The 19,999-nt window shown below is 31.1% G+C and overlaps 4 protein-coding genes and 1 long non-coding RNA gene across 16 annotated transcripts; 2 read left to right on the top strand and 3 right to left on the bottom strand.

Moving 5' to 3' along the window:
- The first annotated feature begins 4 nt into the window (after positions 1 to 4).
- On the top strand, positions 5 to 11,019 carry LOC126873053 (transmembrane protein 94). Of its 11 annotated transcripts, none has more exons than XM_050633523.1 (27): positions 5 to 144; positions 933 to 1,099; positions 1,183 to 1,317; positions 1,498 to 1,634; positions 1,704 to 1,897; positions 1,971 to 2,441; positions 2,530 to 2,691; positions 2,763 to 2,866; positions 2,935 to 3,029; positions 3,094 to 3,331; positions 3,543 to 3,653; positions 3,850 to 3,943; positions 4,013 to 4,230; positions 4,310 to 4,545; positions 4,617 to 4,741; positions 4,812 to 4,960; positions 5,360 to 5,407; positions 5,869 to 6,003; positions 6,299 to 6,442; positions 6,805 to 6,949; positions 7,010 to 7,218; positions 8,186 to 8,360; positions 8,604 to 8,849; positions 8,970 to 9,207; positions 9,291 to 9,384; positions 9,471 to 9,632; positions 9,695 to 11,019. In XM_050633523.1, exons 2-27 carry the CDS (start codon positions 936 to 938, stop codon positions 9,765 to 9,767), a joined length of 4,302 nt encoding a protein of 1,433 aa, XP_050489480.1. In that variant the 5' UTR covers positions 5 to 144; positions 933 to 935; the 3' UTR covers positions 9,768 to 11,019. The 11 variants fall into 11 exon arrangements, 10 of the variants coding, with proteins under 10 accessions (XP_050489480.1, XP_050489481.1, XP_050489482.1 ...); XM_050633524.1 differs by having other exon boundaries at positions 87 to 231; XM_050633525.1 differs by having other exon boundaries at positions 117 to 265.
- Positions 7,225 to 8,179, bottom strand: LOC126873070 (uncharacterized). Its single transcript, XM_050633565.1, has one exon. It carries the CDS (start codon positions 8,123 to 8,125, stop codon positions 7,295 to 7,297), a length of 831 nt encoding a protein of 276 aa, XP_050489522.1. The 5' UTR covers positions 8,126 to 8,179; the 3' UTR covers positions 7,225 to 7,294.
- Positions 11,020 to 11,285: 266 nt separating the features above from the next.
- On the bottom strand, positions 11,286 to 15,063 carry LOC126873055 (GPI ethanolamine phosphate transferase 2). The gene is made up of 13 exons (XM_050633530.1): positions 14,827 to 15,063; positions 14,549 to 14,747; positions 14,253 to 14,462; positions 13,983 to 14,174; positions 13,513 to 13,858; positions 13,245 to 13,441; positions 12,930 to 13,175; positions 12,680 to 12,849; positions 12,429 to 12,607; positions 12,200 to 12,353; positions 11,841 to 12,138; positions 11,592 to 11,758; positions 11,286 to 11,522 (listed from the first exon to the last, which is right to left on the bottom strand). Exons 1-13 carry the CDS (start codon positions 15,024 to 15,026, stop codon positions 11,291 to 11,293), a joined length of 2,790 nt encoding a protein of 929 aa, XP_050489487.1. The 5' UTR covers positions 15,027 to 15,063; the 3' UTR covers positions 11,286 to 11,290.
- A 40-nt stretch (positions 15,064 to 15,103) lies between these two features.
- On the top strand, positions 15,104 to 17,923 carry LOC126873071 (uncharacterized). Of its 2 annotated transcripts, none has more exons than XM_050633568.1 (5): positions 15,104 to 15,886; positions 16,172 to 16,392; positions 16,465 to 16,552; positions 16,640 to 16,870; positions 16,971 to 17,923. In XM_050633568.1, exons 2-5 carry the CDS (start codon positions 16,178 to 16,180, stop codon positions 17,082 to 17,084), a joined length of 648 nt encoding a protein of 215 aa, XP_050489525.1. In that variant the 5' UTR covers positions 15,104 to 15,886; positions 16,172 to 16,177; the 3' UTR covers positions 17,085 to 17,923. The 2 variants fall into 2 exon arrangements, with proteins under 2 accessions (XP_050489525.1, XP_050489524.1); XM_050633567.1 differs by having other exon boundaries at positions 15,104 to 15,976.
- Positions 17,673 to 19,334, bottom strand: LOC126873077 (uncharacterized). The gene is made up of 2 exons (XR_007692294.1): positions 19,196 to 19,334; positions 17,673 to 19,082 (listed from the first exon to the last, which is right to left on the bottom strand). It is a non-coding gene; the product is annotated as an uncharacterized LOC126873077 (long non-coding RNA).
- Positions 19,335 to 19,999: the final 665 nt, after the last annotated feature.

Genomic DNA, 19,999 nt, shown 5'->3' with positions numbered 1-19,999 from the left:
TCAACTTTTATTAAATCAAGCACAAAATTTTACTTGAAAACAACAGAGCTACATACACAACACTGTCGTCAGCATTGCGTCATATGCTCGGCTACGTGTTTGTGCTCTGACCGATCTGAATATGCATTCTTCGTTCTGATTTAGGTCATTCAAAATTATGCCTTTTTCCATTACCTTTAGTTTACTGATTTACGGCCAAATTTTAAAGCAAGAGATTATAAAACCTAAATAGTACAATATCGTTCGTTAATATTAATCGATTTATGCAAGTGTTAATGCATTTTAACCTCATTCCGTTTGTTTTGATTTGCTTCTATCCCTCGAAGCTGGCTGTATTAATAAATCATATTTGCATAGTTCTTTCCTTATTTATTTCGATTTCCTCTACCTACTTATGCCGTAATAAAAATTCAAAGTGTTGCTTAAATTTGTTGTCGACTTATGTCTTTGGTTATTCATTTTTTCATGGTGTGGATTAGAATGTAGACAGATTGGTGGTGCTTCAGAGTATTATTAAATTTCGAGATTCAAATGCATGATCTAAAAATCATAACAAGATTAAAACAATGTTGTTGGAGCAGATCACAGACTATTAGAAATCTTGTTTGTCTATATTTTTCTCTTTTGTTTACTCTGCATGTTATATTTACTTTTTAAAATATATGTATATCTCAAAATGATATATTTATCATTAGTTCATTAAATAGTTATCAGTTCTTATTTCATATAAATAAAACCTAGTAGTATGTATCAACATAATTATCCTTCCTCTAGCCTATATTATCTTTTCATATATAAAAGTGCTACCACAGTAGATTTTTGTATGCATATTTGTGTTATATATGTGTTATAATTTATGGAATCTGTATATGTAAATTTCAATGCATACCAGATATTAAGGCATACAACAATTTAATGATTTGATTATATAGAAAATGGATGGTGATCGAGCAAAGGACAACACTTCTAAACCAAGTGAAAATGTTAAGAATAAGTCCACAGAACCATTAGGGCTAAGTACAAAAATTGCTCTTGAAACATTACAACGCGATATTAGGAGAGTATTACAAGAGTATGAGGAAGAATATAGGAGAAATAAGTAACTCTATTACTTATTTGCTATTTATGTTGAAGAACGAATTCCATATTTTATACTTTGTATACTGTATATATTATGTGCAGAAAATATAAAGCTTGGCTAAAGGACACTTTACATCATCGTAGTCAGTACACAACTCTTTGTTGGACTTCAGCAATTGCACTTTTGATCAATGCCATTATCCTTGTTATTGCATTCTTCACAACCAACGATACATGGTATGAATTAACTTAACTTTTATTTATGTATCAAACATAATGTCCTATTGTACAGTTAATTAATGCTTGCTGTTGATACTTTCAAGCTACTGCTTGTAACTGTATTTTGTATCGAATGTTAAATACTGCTTCCTTTGATATATAAAGAAATATAATGCGTACAATTTTTTATTGTTATAGGCACCCTACACTGCCTTATGAAGGACTGACCGTTTGTTGTTTGGTAGTATTAAATTTTATTTTAGTCATATCCGATAATAAATTACGACATGAAGAAATTCCTTATAGAGTACGAGTTCTTCTTGACCAATTGGAAGGTACTTATTCAAATATTATTACTTTATTATATTTTAAATTTTTCTGCAATATTATTTTTCATATTTCAGTGGCAAAGAATAATTCTCAATGGAATCCTGAAAATTATCCACATTTATGCAGTCCATTGTCCCCCTGTCTAACTTTGCAGTGGACTTATCGCGATGGTCGTATAGTTAATTTGCCTTGGGCATTATTAGTTGCTGGTGATATAATTGTTATAAAACCTGGACAACAATCACCTGGATATTGTATTCCTTATGATGTAAGTTCAACATTTTAAAGCTTAATACAGTTTATCATATAAAGTAAAGGATAATAATGAGAAGTCATTTCAGGATGCTGAAGCGCCGATGTTACACGCAAGAGAAGTATATAGTCCGCAGGTCCACAGCGCAAATGAAATTTTTTCAACGCCACAAGCTCGAACGCCATTGAAAAATAAAGTCTATAAACTTCAAGAGACACCCTATTTGATGAATCTTAGAATGGCTCTTGATCAAGCTCTTGATAGGCCGGTTACATATCACAATCGCAAACGGCATCTTTTAATGATTTGTTGCATCGAACAACTGGCTTATCCAGTTCTTCTGATCATCGTATTACTTGTCAATTTGTTTCGATACTTATACGCGACAGAATATTTCGGTGTCGGTTACTGGAACGAAATGTTCTTGCTACAACCGATTGCTGTTAGTATCCCTTTACTTCCGTTAGTATTTCCGACTTGCTGGATCTTTTTAAATTGTTTCGGAATGGCTCGTTTCAAAGCTCTGTTTAAGCTTTATCAATCTTCGAAGAAACTTCAGGTTAATACATTTTTAACATAAAAGAATTTTTCCGTCGACTATTGACCAAATTATTTGTACAATATTTTCTAAAATACTTTGGTTTTAGTTTGTGGATCCTTTCGAAGACGCAGATATTTCTGGGCCTAGCAACCAGGAAGTAGTGTACAATTGGTTGGAATTAAAAGAATACTTTTTCAATATTTTAGTTGGTAAAGAACATATGATGTCGAGATCCGCCAGTATTCTACACGTCTTAGGATCAGTCACGGTACTTTAAATACACGACAATTTAATTTTTAAATAATGTGAAGGAATGAATGAAAGCAAACCAATTTCCAGGCACTGTGTTGCGTAGATAAAAAAGGGATTCTTTCGTGGCCTAATCCAACTGCAGAGAAAGTATTTTTTTTAAGAAATGCTAATACTTTATCCCCGTCTTCAAGGTAAATATACTTCTTAAGAACATACGAATTCTTAAGATCATAAATGTGACGTGTAGATTATTTTACAGTACTGGTAGTGTAGATAGAACCTCAGAACCTCAATGTCAGGCACAAGCTGAAGACTCCAAACAAGATTCAAATAAGACGTCATATATAACACATGGTAATAAATAAATGCGGTAAGTATGTCTTATAAAATATCTATTAAAAAATAAACAAATTTTCAGATTTGTCTCACTCAGCAGCCGAAGTTTTGGACCTGACTCACGATCACGCCTTGCCGTTTCGTCTACAGTTTGACGACCATTCCTGGAGACAACACTTGAACTCATTAAAACCCCTAGGTTTAGCCATCCTCCTCAATACGTGTAATATGGATACCCAAGAGCATTATATGCAGTTTTGTTGCCATGTCACGTGTGAAGCTCTGTATAATGAGGATCTTGTACCGGTTACAAACAGACGGTACGTATCCATGTCGCTAGAATCACGTTTTCGTTTATGTCTTTTATCGCACTGTATTTCTTCCCCTCGTTTGTGTGCAATAGTCGAACTAATTCTTCCAAATGTCAAGCTAATTACATTCAGTTTTATCATACACATAATCCCAAGAACAGTTCAATGCAAATGGTAACATGACCAATTACTAGTAACGTTGATCATACACATTTGTCAGCTACCAGGATCACAGTATAGAAGATAAGAGTGGGTATCAAGCAAAAGATACAATGCAAAGTTCAAGACAAGTGTATTTAGTCGACGAATCAGGGAGCCTTGGACATATGTGGTCAGTCCAACCATAGTTATTTTACGTATCCTCCGTATTCGTAGTTAATCCGTTTATATGGGTGAATGTATCTCCGGCATACATATATTCATAGGAATGTTAGTCATGGAGCAAACTCACATTTTTGTTCTATTTCCCTTTTCATTCGTCGATGTAAATTTCCATTTATTCAAATTTACGTATATGATTCGTATAGGTGTTTATGTGAATTAGCGAAGCAGATAGGTTTCCAAGACCAGGCACAAAATATATTTCAATTGGAGCAACAATTGTCTACGTTTAGACACGTCGTAAGCATTGATCAAACCCCTCTGTTTGCATATCTCTAAATGGGAAAATTACAGTTCTCCCTGTTGTAGCAACCAGAAATGGTTCGACGAGATATAAAGTTTGCACGATCTTTAAGTATCGCAACAAAATTGAAGTTTCCGTTTCCACACATGGTCGCCGTGGTAGTTAGAGAAAGGAGTGGCGGTGGTTTGCAACTGCTTACACAGGGTACAGCGGACATAATTTTGGATTCCTGTATCGAATTTTGGGATGGTCATGATCTATGTCCACTTTCAGCATCGGATCGGTACATGGAAATATTAGCCTTTAAGACATCTAGTGCTTTTTTTATTTTTTGATATATTTATCGAATATGTACATTTCAGAAAAAAGGTGCAAGATTTTTATCAAAGAACGAGCTTAACGTCATATTGCACTGCATTTGCGTACAGACCACTAACACGTGGTATTTGTGATAGAATGACTAAGATATACTTAGAACTTCCCGCGGATAGCAAACATTTATATGCACCTCACAGAAGTCCTACTCCACTACCTTGGGACTTTCGAAACGTTCTCGATCCCAGAGTAAAAGGAATACTTGGACAATTCCATTCAACCGGTAATTATGATTACTATATATATTTCTCATTAATCTATTTAATTAATCTATTTTTATGCGAATTTTTATAGATTCTTTGCTATGTAGTGAAAACAAAGATGATAACGTTAGCGACATTGATAGTTGCTTTGAAATTCAATGCAATCAAGTCTTTATTGGGATGGTGACTATGCAGTACCAAGCCCAAATTGATATGGTAAGATATTTCAGTAAATTGATGCACATAAGATGAAGTAACGAAAGAAATTACATAAAATATTTGACAGGTACAATTAATCGAGCAACTCGACAGGGCGTGCATTCGATTCGTTCACTTCAGCAAAGAAAACGAACTAAGATCACGCGTGTTCTCGGAGAAAATGGGGCTGGAAAGCGGATGGAATTGCCACATATCGTTGCTCAGTGAAAGAGCTAGGTACCGTACCTCATTATTCTATCAAATATCATTGTCTCTATAAACTACTTTGCTTTGCTTTTTTTTGCTTTTGGATTAATCTAAAAAGTTTGGGGCATGTCCTCACGTTGGAAAGTATAAATATGTTCTCTATTTTTACGTGTAAAGTCTGTGTACAAAAACATGTTCGACACAAAGTATTACACTAATTGTATGTTTTTTGTGTTACATTTCTTCTTCTTCGTCGATTAATCTGAATATATACATATATAGATATATGTTGTCTCTTAGTGTTTTTTCTCTTCTCTAATCTTGTTGTTAAGTCTAAAATAAATCGTGGCAACTGATATAATAAATTTGTATAACTAGCTATTCGTCATAACTGTGGATGTGAATGTAAAATATGCATGTACGTTACAGGAGACAGCAATGGCTGGAGAGATATCCGCACATGCCCCCATCGTATATGTTTGTCTATACCTCTTTCTTTCATTACTGTTACTAATTTGCATGTTTATTCGTTACGCCCTTTATTAATAATTTTTTTTCTTATCAGTTTTTACATAGAGTTAAACGTTCTTCGAATGCAATTATATGATTTTCTTGTCCCGTTTGATTTCAAGTCTTGTCAAGTACTCTAGCCGACTTTCACGTTTAAGTACTGTCTCTTACCGATATTTTCCATGTATCCTATTTATGTTAATGATTAGAGTATTAAGTTAAATTGATTGTATTTGCGCTGGTAGTTACTGGTCAATTACGTTCCATAGTTTTTAATGGCTTCTTATTAGCGGATACAACTTTTTAACTACATCGATTCTTATACACTTTCTACAGTTATTCTAATGCACATGTGTTAATATCTCGTAATTTACGTGACATACATGATATACACAAATAAATGTATGTAACTAACACGCCAATATTAGGTCCGAGAGTCCAGTGGGTTGGTGGGTGAGCCAGGCAGCAGCCATGTCCTCACCCACTCCCTCGGCCCAATCTCATCAACATAATTACTCCTGCATGGATGAGGCCAGCCACTTGCTTAATCGTGTCTCTCCTCGGTATGTTACATATTTACCCTCTTATCACACATAATACACTAAATAAATAATACATTCATCGTTATATCTTATTATATACACGTATCAATTTTCGATTAAAAAATGTGCTTTCGCTTCACGAATACGATAGTCGATTAAAATATCGCTGAATACTTGAACATTAAAAGCATGCATTCAAACATTTCTGCTGCATAAATATGCTGCATCGATGTGTTTGTGTTCTAAGAATTTTATCCTGCATGAACGATACACGAGAAAATCGCTTTTACATAGTATGATCTATTTTACATTGTAGTACTAATCTGGATAATAGTCGTGCGATGAGTATGTCCGCACCGAGCGCTATAAACACCGATTTCTCCACGGTAAAATTCGACGATGAGACCACGGAATGGAACGATACAGGAACATCTCAAGTCAAAAGCGCTATGAGCCATAGGTTCGTCTCTATCCAAACTTGAAACGTTTCTTTGAGATTACCAGTCTTTATGATTATTTCGAGTTATAATATTATAGCTATGATATTATTCTGATTTTGCATGGCAGTCTAAGTCACCTAGTACGAAGGATTACGAGAACGGGATCGTCACACTTTTCGTAATTATTTTTCGTTCTCTCCCACACTTTTTGTATAGTCTCGACTCCTTTTGGTATATATTTCTCACGTTTGGTACTTTCATTACCATTGTACTCATACTTTGATTTTACATACTCGTAGATGATCAAGTCTTCTGTTAATAATTTGAATTTATAACAAAAATAAATATACAAAATATTTAGTAAGTAATCGATTCTCAATAGGGAACAGGATACAGTGCGAAGCGAAGACAGTGTACTTGTACAAAGTGTAGATTTAGGTTCCGGACAAGAAGCATGGCGATCTTTGAGTTGTCTTACAGACAGCACAGAGCAAAGTGCTCCCGTAAATTTTGATTTATCAAACAGGGTAAGTTTCTGTGATAAAATCTTACCCTGGATGTATTTTTATACTTTACGTATTCTTCAGGCAAAACTACCTCGAGGCATCGATAAAATTAGACCGCATATAGAATTAATAGATAATGTTCCTCTTTTGGTATCTCTGTTTACTGATTGCAACACTACTGTTACAAGGGAAATGTTGCACATTATGCAAGATTACGGAGAAGTTGTTTGCGTACTTGGCTCTTCCGCCAATGCAGAGAACATGCCCATCTTTATGCAAGCGGATGCTGGGTAAATATTATTATTACTTTAATAATTAACGAATGATTTTCTACAAAATTATTAGATATATTACACGCATACAATGTCATTCACAAACTACATCTTTAGCTACGCAACGACCAGGAACTTGATAACTCGTACTATAAACAGTGTCTTTCTCGATTTGAGCAGATATCACTGGTCGATAGCATACACGAACCCTTTTTGAAGATGGCTCTACGTATTGATACGACAATTGATTTGTAGTGTAATAGTTTGTTTTGAATTTAGTTTGCCAGAATTCTCTCTTTCGTGGTCTTCTAACTATAGGAATACCAAAATCTTGATAAGATTCCTTCGTTACTGTGTTATAATCCACTGGCATTGGATGCCGAGCTTTCCCTTGGTACGGTTTATAAGACATTGTTTTCACGTATCCAGGATCTAAGTAAGATTGCTTGAAAGTAGACGTCATGTCGTGAAAACCACTGATAGATAAACATGATGTTGGAACGAAAGCTCTGCGCAATTTTCCAGTTGCAGCTTGGTACGAAAGTTTATTCACCGTGTCAAAGTCGAACTTTCCAGTTTTACTAGGCACTTTCTTTTTGTGTACCCCGTAATGAAATTTTGGTTTAGAAATACAATCGTATTTCATATATGACAAACCATATGTGGTCTCTGACTCAATTTTCAAGGTTGGTTTCTTGTAAGATTTAGAGTATACCGTAGGACGCACTTTACGTGATTGCAGATATACAAAATTCTCATCCTGACATATAGAATTATCTGGTTTCTTTAAAATCGTCGATGTACGACGAGAAACGTCGGTAATAAACGTCATGTTTATAAAAATTGAATTTTGTTTAAAATAAGGTGGTATAAAATTTAATCGACACGAACAAAAGTAGCAAATATTATTCATACATTCGTACATTCAACTGTTTCATGCATCATTCAAGCATAAAATAATGATGGAAAATATTTGTGGTTTTAGAGTGGCAGTGGAACCACTTTATCCACAAGTTTGTCAAAGAGTTCCAGCATTGACACCAACTAAAGAAGACCAAGGTCCATCTCCAGTCGATTTGAGTAGAGCACTGAATTCTATTGCCTGTTCGTTAAGCGTTAAACGAGAAGATCCAATTGCGATATTCCATTTAATTATGGAGGTAAATGATGGGTTCCTCAAAATATCCAATTATTAACCCTATTACTTCTTTTGAATCATTTTCTATCCAAAAGTGTTTTCTGATAGTTGAAGTAAGACGGAAATTAGGATATAAAAATTTAAAGATCGTAGTACGATTAATTAAATATTTGTAATCCAGGATTATTTCAGTTACATTTTCAGTTCTAATTCAGTTCTTATTATTGTCATCATAATTACTGGATATTATCTATTACATATTTAGGCTCGACATTATATGACGTGCCTTTGGAATTGCGTGCAATTCTGGCTCTGTTGTACAGTTACTCTCTCCTTCACTCAAGCTCTGTCTGGTTTCTTGTTGCTACCACCTCTATTTTCGGTTGATCAAGTCTTATGGTTGTGTTGCTTAATCATTCCAATGTTATCTATATCCATGATCGCTACGCCTATGGATCCTACCATAATGCAACGTGCAACTGGGAAAAATCAGTGTACTGTAAATGGCGAGGTAAGAAATGCGTCGCTAGTTTTACATTTCTCTACTAAATTCAAAGTGTTTTGAAATACCTTATGTATACTATATAAATTTTTTAATATCTAATTGATAGGTAAATTCTTGACTTTTCAGGTTGCATTGTTCATTCTGTGGTGTTACGGCAGCAAATTTTTACCAACAATCATAACGATAGTACTATCGCAATGTATTTCGTTCTTGACTTTGTGTCCTATTTACACAGCAGACTCCAAGTGCCTGTATGTGTATCCCGATGCGCAGGGAAAAGTTTCATGGGGTGGTTGGGGGGATAAACCAAATATTATTTTAGTGATACAACATTTCGCCTTGTCCCTGTTAGTTTTACATTTAGGTAAATTTTACTATTTTCAAATATTTCGAAACGATCTACTGAGTTAAATTCTATTTGAACATTGAATATTTCTTTTTGTACAGTAACAATATCCGTAGGCTTTGTACATAGGGAATATTCCATTTGGAAGAAACAGCCATTCAACAATTATGTATGGTTCTTCAGTGCATTTATAGCGTGAGTATAAGATTTACGATTACTAAGATATACGCGAAACTTTATCTTCCATAAAAAAATATCCTATTCGAATTACGTTTTTGTAGATTATGCGCACAAGCAGTATTCTCAGGAACTGTGTTCTGCAAATTTTGGAAAGACGAAGGACAGAATATCGAAGATTTTCCTCTACATCTTCCTCTCTTTTTTTTAGTTTCATTGCCATTAATTTTTGCAATTAACGAATTAATCAAGTGGCAAGAGATTAAGTAAGTATAAAAAAGGTATTAGGAAAAACATTTAGTAAGTTTCTAACGTCGAAAATTTTTAGGGTAAACGTGAGATATCAAAAGAGGGCACGACTTGAATTTGGTACAAAACTTGGAATGAATTCACCGTTTTAAAGAATTTTTATTTTAAATATGTCAGAGAAGAGATACGAAGGTAATAGTAGCTAAGCTATGAAAAATGTATTTCCTGAAAATCGTGATCTTTATCTTATCAGAAATCTATTCTGAAAAATGCACTAAAAACTATCCAAAACTGTAAATTATAAAAATAACGTTACGATTTAGAGTATAAATTTGTTCAGATAGCTGTATACTGTTTGACACTTGAAAAGTATTTGAAATCGTCTATTTGAAATTAAACAATGTTACTGGCGATCTAGCAGCCCTGCGAGATAATCGAAATTAGTATTCTAAACAGTGTAGTTTTGAAATGTGTATAATTGTTTTCGTAATTCGATAACTTGATATCAAAGTATTTATATTTTTGTATAATACAAAACGATAACGGTATTTTATATTTTAGAAGTTAACGTGTTGCAAGATAACTGTTTCAGATTTATGCGATATGATATATTTGATTTTCGAATTATAAATATTGTACACTATACACAGAAGAGTACCGTGCAATACTTTATTTTAATTCGAATTTGATTTGACGCAATTTAACTTGTTGGAATGCATTCTTTTGCGAAGATAAGATCCATGTTTATGGATAAAAATTATGGATAACATAATTTCATATATGTTAGAAAATTCGATCTACAATTCGGCGTGATATGTATAAACAAAAATCAAAATAATTCATTTAATTTTACGAATTTAGTACTTAAATAACAAGCATAATGAAAGCATACTACATGAAATAATGAAATACCGCTGCTATTTAGATTTAATAGCCATAGTACATATTATTTCTAGCAAATATGTATAGATTTAGAATTGTTGTGTTCCTATAGAAAGTAATTTATTTTTTAGCGATAGAGGAATACTGCTTTCAATCGAATATTTTTGCGTGCCTGGTTTACATGATTACGGTTATATTATTTGCAAACATTTTTTTGTGCGAATGTTTTAAAGAAATGACGTTGCAAAGTATCATAGGTTGCAATTAAATAGTAGGAAAAACGAGAAGTTAATATTTAAAATCGATGACTATTATAGCACCCGAGGAATATTGAAATATTTCGATGTACCTTATGATACATTTAAGATGCTAATATCTTACCCTTCTTTTATTCTAGAAGATATTCTGTTTTCGTAATCATATTGAAGTGAATTTTATATCATTTTATTTCTTATCTATATATTATACATTGTTACGAATCTATACATAATTAAAATAAAAACGTGTACAGTTAATTTAAAATTCGAGCTTCGTTAGATCAATAGACAATTTCAATTGTAAAAAGGATGTCTAAAGAATATAGTTTATGTATATTACTAGAAACTTTTATATTTTTGATTTTTATAAAAACGATCGAAGTATTTGGTTAAATATAATAACTGTGAAATAATAATTATTAAAAGTAACAGAAACTTTTTCCTTAAATTTAATATATTCCTGTCGTTAATTTCAACATTTTCCAATTTAACGTTTATGATGTTTTGGATAAATAAATCATACAAGAAACATAAAGTCATCTTTCATAATTATTTATTATTTCTTGAACTGTAGCTAAGATCAGCATAATGAACACGGCCAAACAAATAACAACAGAGTGTACAGCTTCATATAATAATTTCGGCGAAAATACTGACCAAACGAACAAATGATGACGCTGAATACTGATTATAATTGTGTAAATAGCTATTGGCAACAATCTCCATGTAATACATGTTTTGCTAAATCGCGTAATAATTTCAGGAGTACTGAAAAATAATATTACCACTATTACATTAGTATTCCATTATTTGAAAAATTAAATTAAAATTACTCACTTATATGGATGTTGTAAGATCGCATGATAAATAAGTAAAAAATAGGCCAAAACCGGTGCTGCATAAGTATTAATTAATAATAACGAACCATTAACAAATGGCATGTATGACTGTACACCAATGTAACCTGCAGCTACATCGATAGTCGCTAAACTATTAGAATTTCCCTGGTAAAAAATAGATTGTTTTGTTTAAAATTCACTTTACGGCAGTAATAACATCAGAAATTATCTAATGTTAGACTATTACCTGATAAAAGTAAAACACATTGCCGGCCAAAACATATAATACTTGAATATCTTGCGTAGTACCGTTCTTATTAATCTCATAAATCACGCTACTAACGATTATTTGAAATGGCAAGAGTATAACACTGTGTGGTTGATGAAGCATTGCTGCGATCATAATCCACATTTGTAGAATAAAATACAATGAAATTCTCAGAAAGGAGCTAGCATTGCATTTTCTTATATGGATAAGATCGTAAATGTAATTTACAAAATTCATTATGAGTAAAAACCAGTAAATTTGTACTTCGAATATTCCTCTGTAACAAATGATCACATTTCAAAGTATGCACAGATTTTTAATGTAAGCAACAAGCTTACCTAGTTTGAGGGTAAAATGGTATTTTGATAACCATATTATTATGCATATGGCGAAGATAAATGCACATACAAGCTATTGAATTCAACAAGAACGATAGATCTTTACGCTTCCTACTCCCGTGAATAAGATCGATCCACATCAAAAGTACGAGACCTGAGAAAATGGTTTTAAGACTTTACAATATGTTCTAATTTTGTTACTTTAAATGGTAAATTATAATTTAATTACCAATGATAAGCACAATCGTCATGCCCATCTTGCTTTCTTGTTTTATTAAAAATCCTGCTATGTCAGGAAGATGAGCATACTTATCACCGGTACTATTTAATTTTCTGAGAGTTCTGTGTCCTATCAGTAGTAATAAAAGCTTAATACTAATTTGTGCATGTAAATTTTGTTGGTAGTGGCTGAAACGTGATGCTAAAAACTTAATATCCTAAATAATTTAGTACTTTATGTTAATAAAAAAATTATCTTACGATCGTAAAAATTTTGTGATAAAGTTATAAAGTAGCGATACGAGGACTGTAACCCAATAGAAATACCAAGTTTGATGTTCTTCCTCAACAAAGCTAGTACCAGCAAGGCTAATTGCATGTATTAGGCTCCCAAATGAAAGGAGCCACCTTTCTACTCCTTTGTCAGTTTTCTAATTTTTAAAGAAAGAATCGTATTACAATGTATGCAAGCAAACCTTTTAAGTATTTGAATTTATATAATTTCTTTTACCTTAGACCTAAAAATGTGAAAACCTCTAATATTGGCAAGCAAGTAAGAATTTATTATCAAAACAATCATTATGCATAACGTTATCACAGTGGCAAGTAAGTTCTTTGTATCAAGTAGCACAGTGTTTTCATCTTTCCAAACATAACTGACAAATAGCCATGAAAGCACATTTAGAATAATAAAAAATGCAACATTTTTTAGTGGTGCTGACTTGGAAGACATTTTCCCCAATAAGATGCAAATAATCTGAAATAGTTAAGTCGTTATATAGAAGAGTTAACATAATGGAGAATTGAGCTAACTTTTGATTCTTACATGGCATAAAAAAATTATAGATATTGTTATTATCTGGAAGTCATATTTTATTATGCTATACATAAGGACTTCTTTCATCCCCTTCAATGCAGTCTTATAGCAAAGCACAATATCATCTGTCATACCATCTGGATGATCTTTGATGTTTAACCATGCATTGTGAAGCTTTATTGCTTCCAAATATTTGTGATATGCGTCTGTAATAATCAATAAATGCATGATATTGTCTTAAAGTTTGTATATAGTTAAATATAATTGATTTACTCACATTCAGACTCATAATTAGCTAACTTTTTGAAATGATTAAATATTTGATTTGAATTATAATAAAGTATAAATAACTTTTTTGAAATAGGTAAATCATATAAAGAGTCCAAGAAGATAGTTCCTATATTAGAATATGGTATTGGCACTCCCAAGATAACAGATAATGTAGATGCAATATCTATTTGTGATATTTCTATGGGACCTTCAATGTGATTTTTATGACTTTTTCCACCAATTGCAATAAATGGTACAGTTGTTTCTGATATTGTTGAACCACCATGACCACCAGAATCTTTCATCCCATGGTCCCCACAGACAATAAACAAAGTAGAATCATTATTTTGATTCTGAAGATAATAAGTTTATATTGATTTTATAAATGTATGAAATGAATTGTAATTTCTTTTGAAAAAGATGTTTCATATTATACTTTGGTTAAGCATAATATTTTAGATATTATACCAGACCTACCCATTCTTGAACTTTAATCTGAATTTCTGCTATCACACTATCCATTTCTTTAAGTTTGGTTTTGATCAGTGGACTAAATGGTCCGTGAACATGACCAATATGGTCAAGTCCTAAGTAATGAAGAATCATTATGGACCAGTTATTATTGTTATACAATTCTTTGTGTATATGTCTAGTTACATTATTATCAACCTGAATTGGAGAATTTTATTGTATGTAATTATATATAGTACTGTATAAAGATATAACAAAAACAAAAACAGAAAATACCTCAGTAAAATCTGTTACAAAGAATGATGTAGTACCATCATAACGATCAAATATAGAGGGAAATAATGTGATCCAAGTATCATCTCCATAGAATACTGATTTGTAACCAGTTCTTTTTGCTTGGAGGAGCACATTGTCACCAGTAACTGGTTTACTTCCAAAATTTAGAACTACATCAATAAAACTTGGTATCATACCGGTGGTGATTGCCTAAGTTATATAAAATATTATTTTCTTTATATTTCTGTAGTTTTCAAGAACAAGATTTACAATGAACTTTATTTAAAACCTGGCACCTTTATTCTAGGCATTGTAACAGTTGGTAGTTGTACTTTAGTTTGTAATAGAGAAGCTGAAGAATTTGATATAAGGCTACTTGTTACAGGCATTGCAATCTTTCCAATTGAGCCCGTTATAAAATCCCACCTCAAAGCATCAATGACCATAATGATCAATCTTTTAGCTATTGGTTGATACAATGTATCTATCTTTACTCTAAAAGATTTGTGGTATAAATTATATAAAATACATTTCCTTTGCCTACCTATATTTTTTACATATTTCTTGAACTCACCTTGTATTTTCAATAAATTCTGGTATATTATCTTGTGTTGCTATAGTGTTATCATAGTACATCAAAGGAAAAAACCCATACAAAAATAATGCAATGGACAAGAATCCAACAAAAATTATATATAATAATATAACAATATTCCTATCCATTTCTTTTTCTGCAATTAAAGAAAAATTTATAGGCACATACAAGTGCTTCATTGATGTAATACAATACAAAATAATTTTAAATTGATAACTATACCTCTCATTTTTTACCTCAACCTCTCATTTTAATATAATTAATTTCACCGTATCAAAAATTTAATTTATTTTATTATAAATTTTATTTATATGTTACTTTCTATTATTTCCATATTATTTCATATAACTTTAAGGTTAAGCTATCAAAAGACCGAATATGCAACAGTTTCTTAAATACATTTTTGTCAGTCTTCATTTCCTCATTAAGAAAATATTACAACCTATAATTTGCTATCACTTATAGACATAAAATGCCTTTCAACATTATTTAATACTATAAGAACAATTTCATATTTTATATGAAGACTGTAAACTAATCTCTTTTTCTCGCGGTAGCGGTAAATTTTAAGCCAAACAAAACTAGCGACAGATGTATGTTATCCCCACGATTACTAAAATTTGTCAAACCTATAAGCTATAAATAGTTTAATACATCCAACAATAAGAACAAAAGGATCATTGATATATAATTTTCTAATTGATCACAAATACATATCTCCTATACGGATAATTCTAAAATACTCGACAAGGGTTACCAACTAACCGCAGATACCAGACAATTGAATGCAAATATGTTTTCTTTGATAGATAATTAAAATTAAATTCAAACTTTTATATCTTTTTATTAGTTTTTAACATATTAAATATTCTAAAAAGATCAAATATAATGTTTTATACAAACAATGATGATTATAAATCACGCTATATTTCGTTGATAAAACTCGAACACAATCCGATCAATAAATGGAAGCCGACTTTATTTTACCAAGCAGAATTCACTCAGTCAGCAGGCACCCGCAGCGACGCATTATGTTTCGGTAATCAGAATTTCAACGTAGCACAATTTCTTACTTTTCGTCTCTAACAATAAGTTATACTATCACATTGTTTGACTCCTTTGATACACTGTGAGTATGTGGAATTAACGAAGATAATTTATTTCGTTTGCAAACAATTTTCTCTTTACTATAACAGTACTACTATTCATTTGTATACGAAAACATTTTGTTTCCTCCAAATCTGAAATCGTAGATTTAGTAAAAAATAGTTAATTGAAATTTCTAAGTGAAAATATTTTAAAAGACACCTACAAACTATTTCAGAGGGAAATGGCATCAATAGAAGAAAGCTGGAAAGAAGCAATTGATGGATTAAATAGTGATGTCTGTGACACATGGTTCACAAAACTACAAGAAGCTTATTCAGAAGAAAAACGTACTTATCATAATCTAGATTCTCTTCATGATAAATTGAATTGTTATTATGAAATTAAGAATAACTTGAAGAATCCACAAGCTGTGCTTCTTGCCTTATTTTTTCAAAAGTAAGTAGCAACATAAACTCAAGTAAAGAAATAATATGAATAAATTATAATTTTAATAATTTAAATTTATAGCTTCGAATATGATCCCAAAGCTTTAGATGGTGAAAACAAGAATTTGGAGCATTTTAATGCATTTGCAGATGAAGCTGAAATTCCTGCTGTAATTATCAGTTTATGATATAAGATTGTTATTCTCATCATTAGATAGAAGAATATACATTTTTTACATTGTTTTTTATGCACATAGGATGCACAATTAAGAGAAGAAGCTTGTGAACTTCTGAAAGTAGCTGCAACACATAGTACTGATGCACATAAAATTGGTGGTGCCTTTGGTGGTGAAGATGCTCATTACTTTTTAGATTTGGACATGGCTGTGTTAGGATCTTGTCCAGAAAGTTATGCAGAATATAGAGAAAAAATACGTGGAGAATATTCTTTTCTTAGTGAGCCAATGTATACTGCATTACGTTTAAAGGTAACAGTACTATTGAATGTATTATACTTAAATATGTCTATTCCTTCGCATATGTACACATTATTTTCTGATTATTCTTTTTTCATGTTAAAAAAATTAGGTACTGCAGAACTTTGTGCAGATCCCAAATATTTTTGCCACAAAGGAATTTCGAGAAAAATATGAAGAGCAAGCACGACAAAATATTCAAGCTGAAGTTGAATTGTTGTCTTAGGATAATTAATGAATTTTATGCATGGGAAGATGTATCTTTATGAAGTCTTTGTTACCAAATATGTTTATTACTTAATTAATTAAAAAGAAAGAAGTAAGGTTCCAATTGACACATAATTCTTTCAATGTGTCAGTAGACTTTGATCTCCATGTAGAGTAAAGTAGCACAAGCCTATATTTTGTGTATTAGTATTTAAAGCGATGGATGTCAACAGACATCATACAGAAGTGTAATATATTATTAAATAAGAAGTACATTCATGTCCCGCATTTAGTATCAAAATTGTATGATAGAGTCTGTTTCATTAAATAAAAATAATTCTCATAATAAAACAAATTATAAAGCTCCCATTTCCAATGCTAAATCTTAGGCATGAATGTATATCTTTCTGTGCTAAAATGATATTCTGATTTTGTTTAAATGTTTCTATATTTATTTATTTTTTTTATGCTTTCATTTCTAACACATTTGTTTCAACAATAAAATGCTAAAAGTTATTTATCAATGCTTTTTATACTAACAATACATAAATAAATTTTTAAACATTAAAATATATGTTTGTGTCTTGGTGATTGCTTCTAATTAAAGTTACACATGTATAATATCTATAAGTGATATGAAATTTGTATGTATTCAACTAATGAGCAAATTTTAAATATTGTTATATTGAATTACATATGGATTAAACTCACAGTTGTAAAAGTAACATAATGTAAAACGAAGCCAAAGAACTGTCAATCTGTCGTATAATACAATTTATTTTATTTAACTGATTAAATTGATGTAAAACTTTAAATATGTTATTATAAAAAATATATGAATATTTATGTATTATTTAATATTTTGTATGTTATTCCGTAATATCAAAATGAAATTCAATTGTTAACAGAATACCTACACAATTCATCATTGATAAGGACAGTATCGTTTGAAAGTATACTTTACTCTTTTGTTTTTGGTTCAATTAAGTATTACTCCATGGCCATGCTAGGGGGCCAAATAGGAAATATTGGCAAAGTTACTTATGTCACAATAAATAAATTTTTACAAGAAATATTTGTAAAAAGGAACAATATTTTGCACTAAATAATACAATTTACAATACAATTTCAATTAACTGAATGACGCCGATTGAAATGATGTGAAAAGACCCAGGTACTTAACTCCACGGAAGCGCGCAATATTTCGATAATTCAAATTAGTTCGATATATCGCATAGATCGATACCGAGTTGAATGCTATCTATGCTTACTCTATTCCATATGATGGAAACGATTTTAAAAGTTATTTAAAAATATATTTAAATACTCAAATAATATCTAACAAACATATTTTTAAATAAATAAATATTTAAATAAATTTGAAATATATTTTTATATTCAAAAAAATAATATTAACATCGTGTTCAATACAAGAGGACAATATTTCGTTTATATTTCCAAATATTCAGTATCGATGGACTATCTTTATTGATCCTGTTTTAGCACAAAATGGATTAATCAACATGTTTAGTTTGGTTTCTAAGTAACCATTCGTGATTGTATAGATATGAGTGACAAGTATTTCAAGGAAAAATTATTCAATTATTAAGATAGGCGCTAGTTATCAGATGCAATTTGCCAGGTGTAGCCATATCTTTAATCATATACTCTATTTGTTATATTTTATATATTTTCTCAATTAGATATGGATAACCATTTAACGAACTACGATAACGAACGAGAGGTGAGGATCATTATAATTTTACTACTTCAAGTAGTACCAATGTCTTTGGTAATACCTAATTTTTGGTAAATCTGATGAATATGGATTTTTATTTGCTTTGATTTGTTACATGTTTGTAGGCGCCAAAATATCAGAACACTTATCGTCTGAATGCTTACAATCCTTTTAAAATAGATACAGTGGATAAGATTGTAAAGACGATAATGATAAATAAATTAGAAGATATCTCTTATAATGCTGTGGAGTGTCTGAAGCTTTGTGAGTTAGTAGCCACTGAAATTAGAGAAAAAATTAAAACTTTGAACTTCGATAGGTAATTATTTTCTTATTGTTGATACACTTTATCTTAATAAATCCAGGAATTATTATATATTTTAATGAATTACATTTATATTCAGATATAAAATCGTAGTCAATGTGACCATTATAGAGAAAGCAAATCAATCTATACAATCATCTGTAGGCTTTCTTTGGGACGCTGGTAAAGACAATTACTCCACATTTACATACGGAGCTCGAACTTTTCATGCCTACTGTTGTGTATTTGGCCTTTATTGTGAATAAGTTGAACTATCACCTTCTTAGTAATTTTTCGCTCTTATTATCTACCAAACTACGTACAGTCGGTCTCAAAAATATTCGAACACTACCATAACTTTGACTTCTATGTTCTATATCTGAAACAGATGAAGATAAAACAATAAAAATGTTTTACAATATATTGAAGTATAGTATATATGTGTCAGAATGAAAAAACTTTTGACTTAAAACAAAAATGAATTGAACCGTAGAATTAATAAACAGACAACAATAAACACTAAGGAAAAATGATAAATTCAGTTAATAGAATAATAAAATACAGCGTCAGTTACTAATAAAAAATAATCAACATACTAAACTACTTAAAACATGTTATTGAACAAAAGGGTGAGTTATAAAATGTCCGAATATTTTCGAGACTGATTGTATGTTAATATTTATTCACGACGAAATTAAAATTTGAACAATGTTCTCTTGATTTTCATCAGATCATTCGCTTTGTGGTATCGACGTCAATGAGTGATAGGTTTTTACCAATAATTGCGAGAAATAGCAAGAACATGTAGTAATAATAAGAATCAACTCGTGTATGCATATACTGATTTAAACACAACTTTGTTTATCTTTATCGATTGCGTACTCAAGAAAAT

Source organism: Bombus huntii, chromosome 14 (assembly GCF_024542735.1).
Source record: "Bombus huntii isolate Logan2020A chromosome 14, iyBomHunt1.1, whole genome shotgun sequence".
NCBI lineage: Eukaryota > Metazoa > Arthropoda > Insecta > Hymenoptera > Apidae > Bombus > Bombus huntii.
This window is presented reverse-complemented; position numbering and strand designations above follow the sequence as displayed.

Excerpts from the sequence above, each read along its gene's own strand:
- LOC126873053 (XM_050633519.1), top strand. The coding sequence starts at position 532 with ATGCATGATCTAAAAATCATAACAAGATTAAAACAATGTTGTTGGAGC. Across the intron at positions 4,961-5,359 it reads TTGCTCAGTGAAAGAGCTAG|GAGACAGCAATGGCTGGAGA; the intron begins GTACCGTACCTC and ends TGTACGTTACAG. Across the intron at positions 9,633-9,694 it reads ATCAAGTGGCAAGAGATTAA|GGTAAACGTGAGATATCAAA; the intron begins GTAAGTATAAAA and ends GAAAATTTTTAG.
- LOC126873070 (XM_050633565.1), bottom strand. The coding sequence starts at position 8,125 with ATGTACGAATGTATGAATAATATTTGCTACTTTTGTTCGTGTCGATTA.
- LOC126873055 (XM_050633530.1), bottom strand. The coding sequence starts at position 15,026 with ATGAAGCACTTGTATGTGCCTATAAATTTTTCTTTAATTGCAGAAAAA. Across the intron at positions 13,859-13,982 it reads AGATTAAAGTTCAAGAATGG|AATCAAAATAATGATTCTAC; the intron begins GTAGGTCTGGTA and ends TATTATCTTCAG. Across the intron at positions 11,523-11,591 it reads ATCTTACAACATCCATATAA|TACTCCTGAAATTATTACGC; the intron begins GTGAGTAATTTT and ends ATTATTTTTCAG.
- LOC126873071 (XM_050633568.1), top strand. The coding sequence starts at position 16,178 with ATGGCATCAATAGAAGAAAGCTGGAAAGAAGCAATTGATGGATTAAAT. Across the intron at positions 16,393-16,464 it reads CTTGCCTTATTTTTTCAAAA|CTTCGAATATGATCCCAAAG; the intron begins GTAAGTAGCAAC and ends TTAAATTTATAG. Across the intron at positions 16,553-16,639 it reads ATGAAGCTGAAATTCCTGCT|GATGCACAATTAAGAGAAGA; the intron begins GTAATTATCAGT and ends TTATGCACATAG.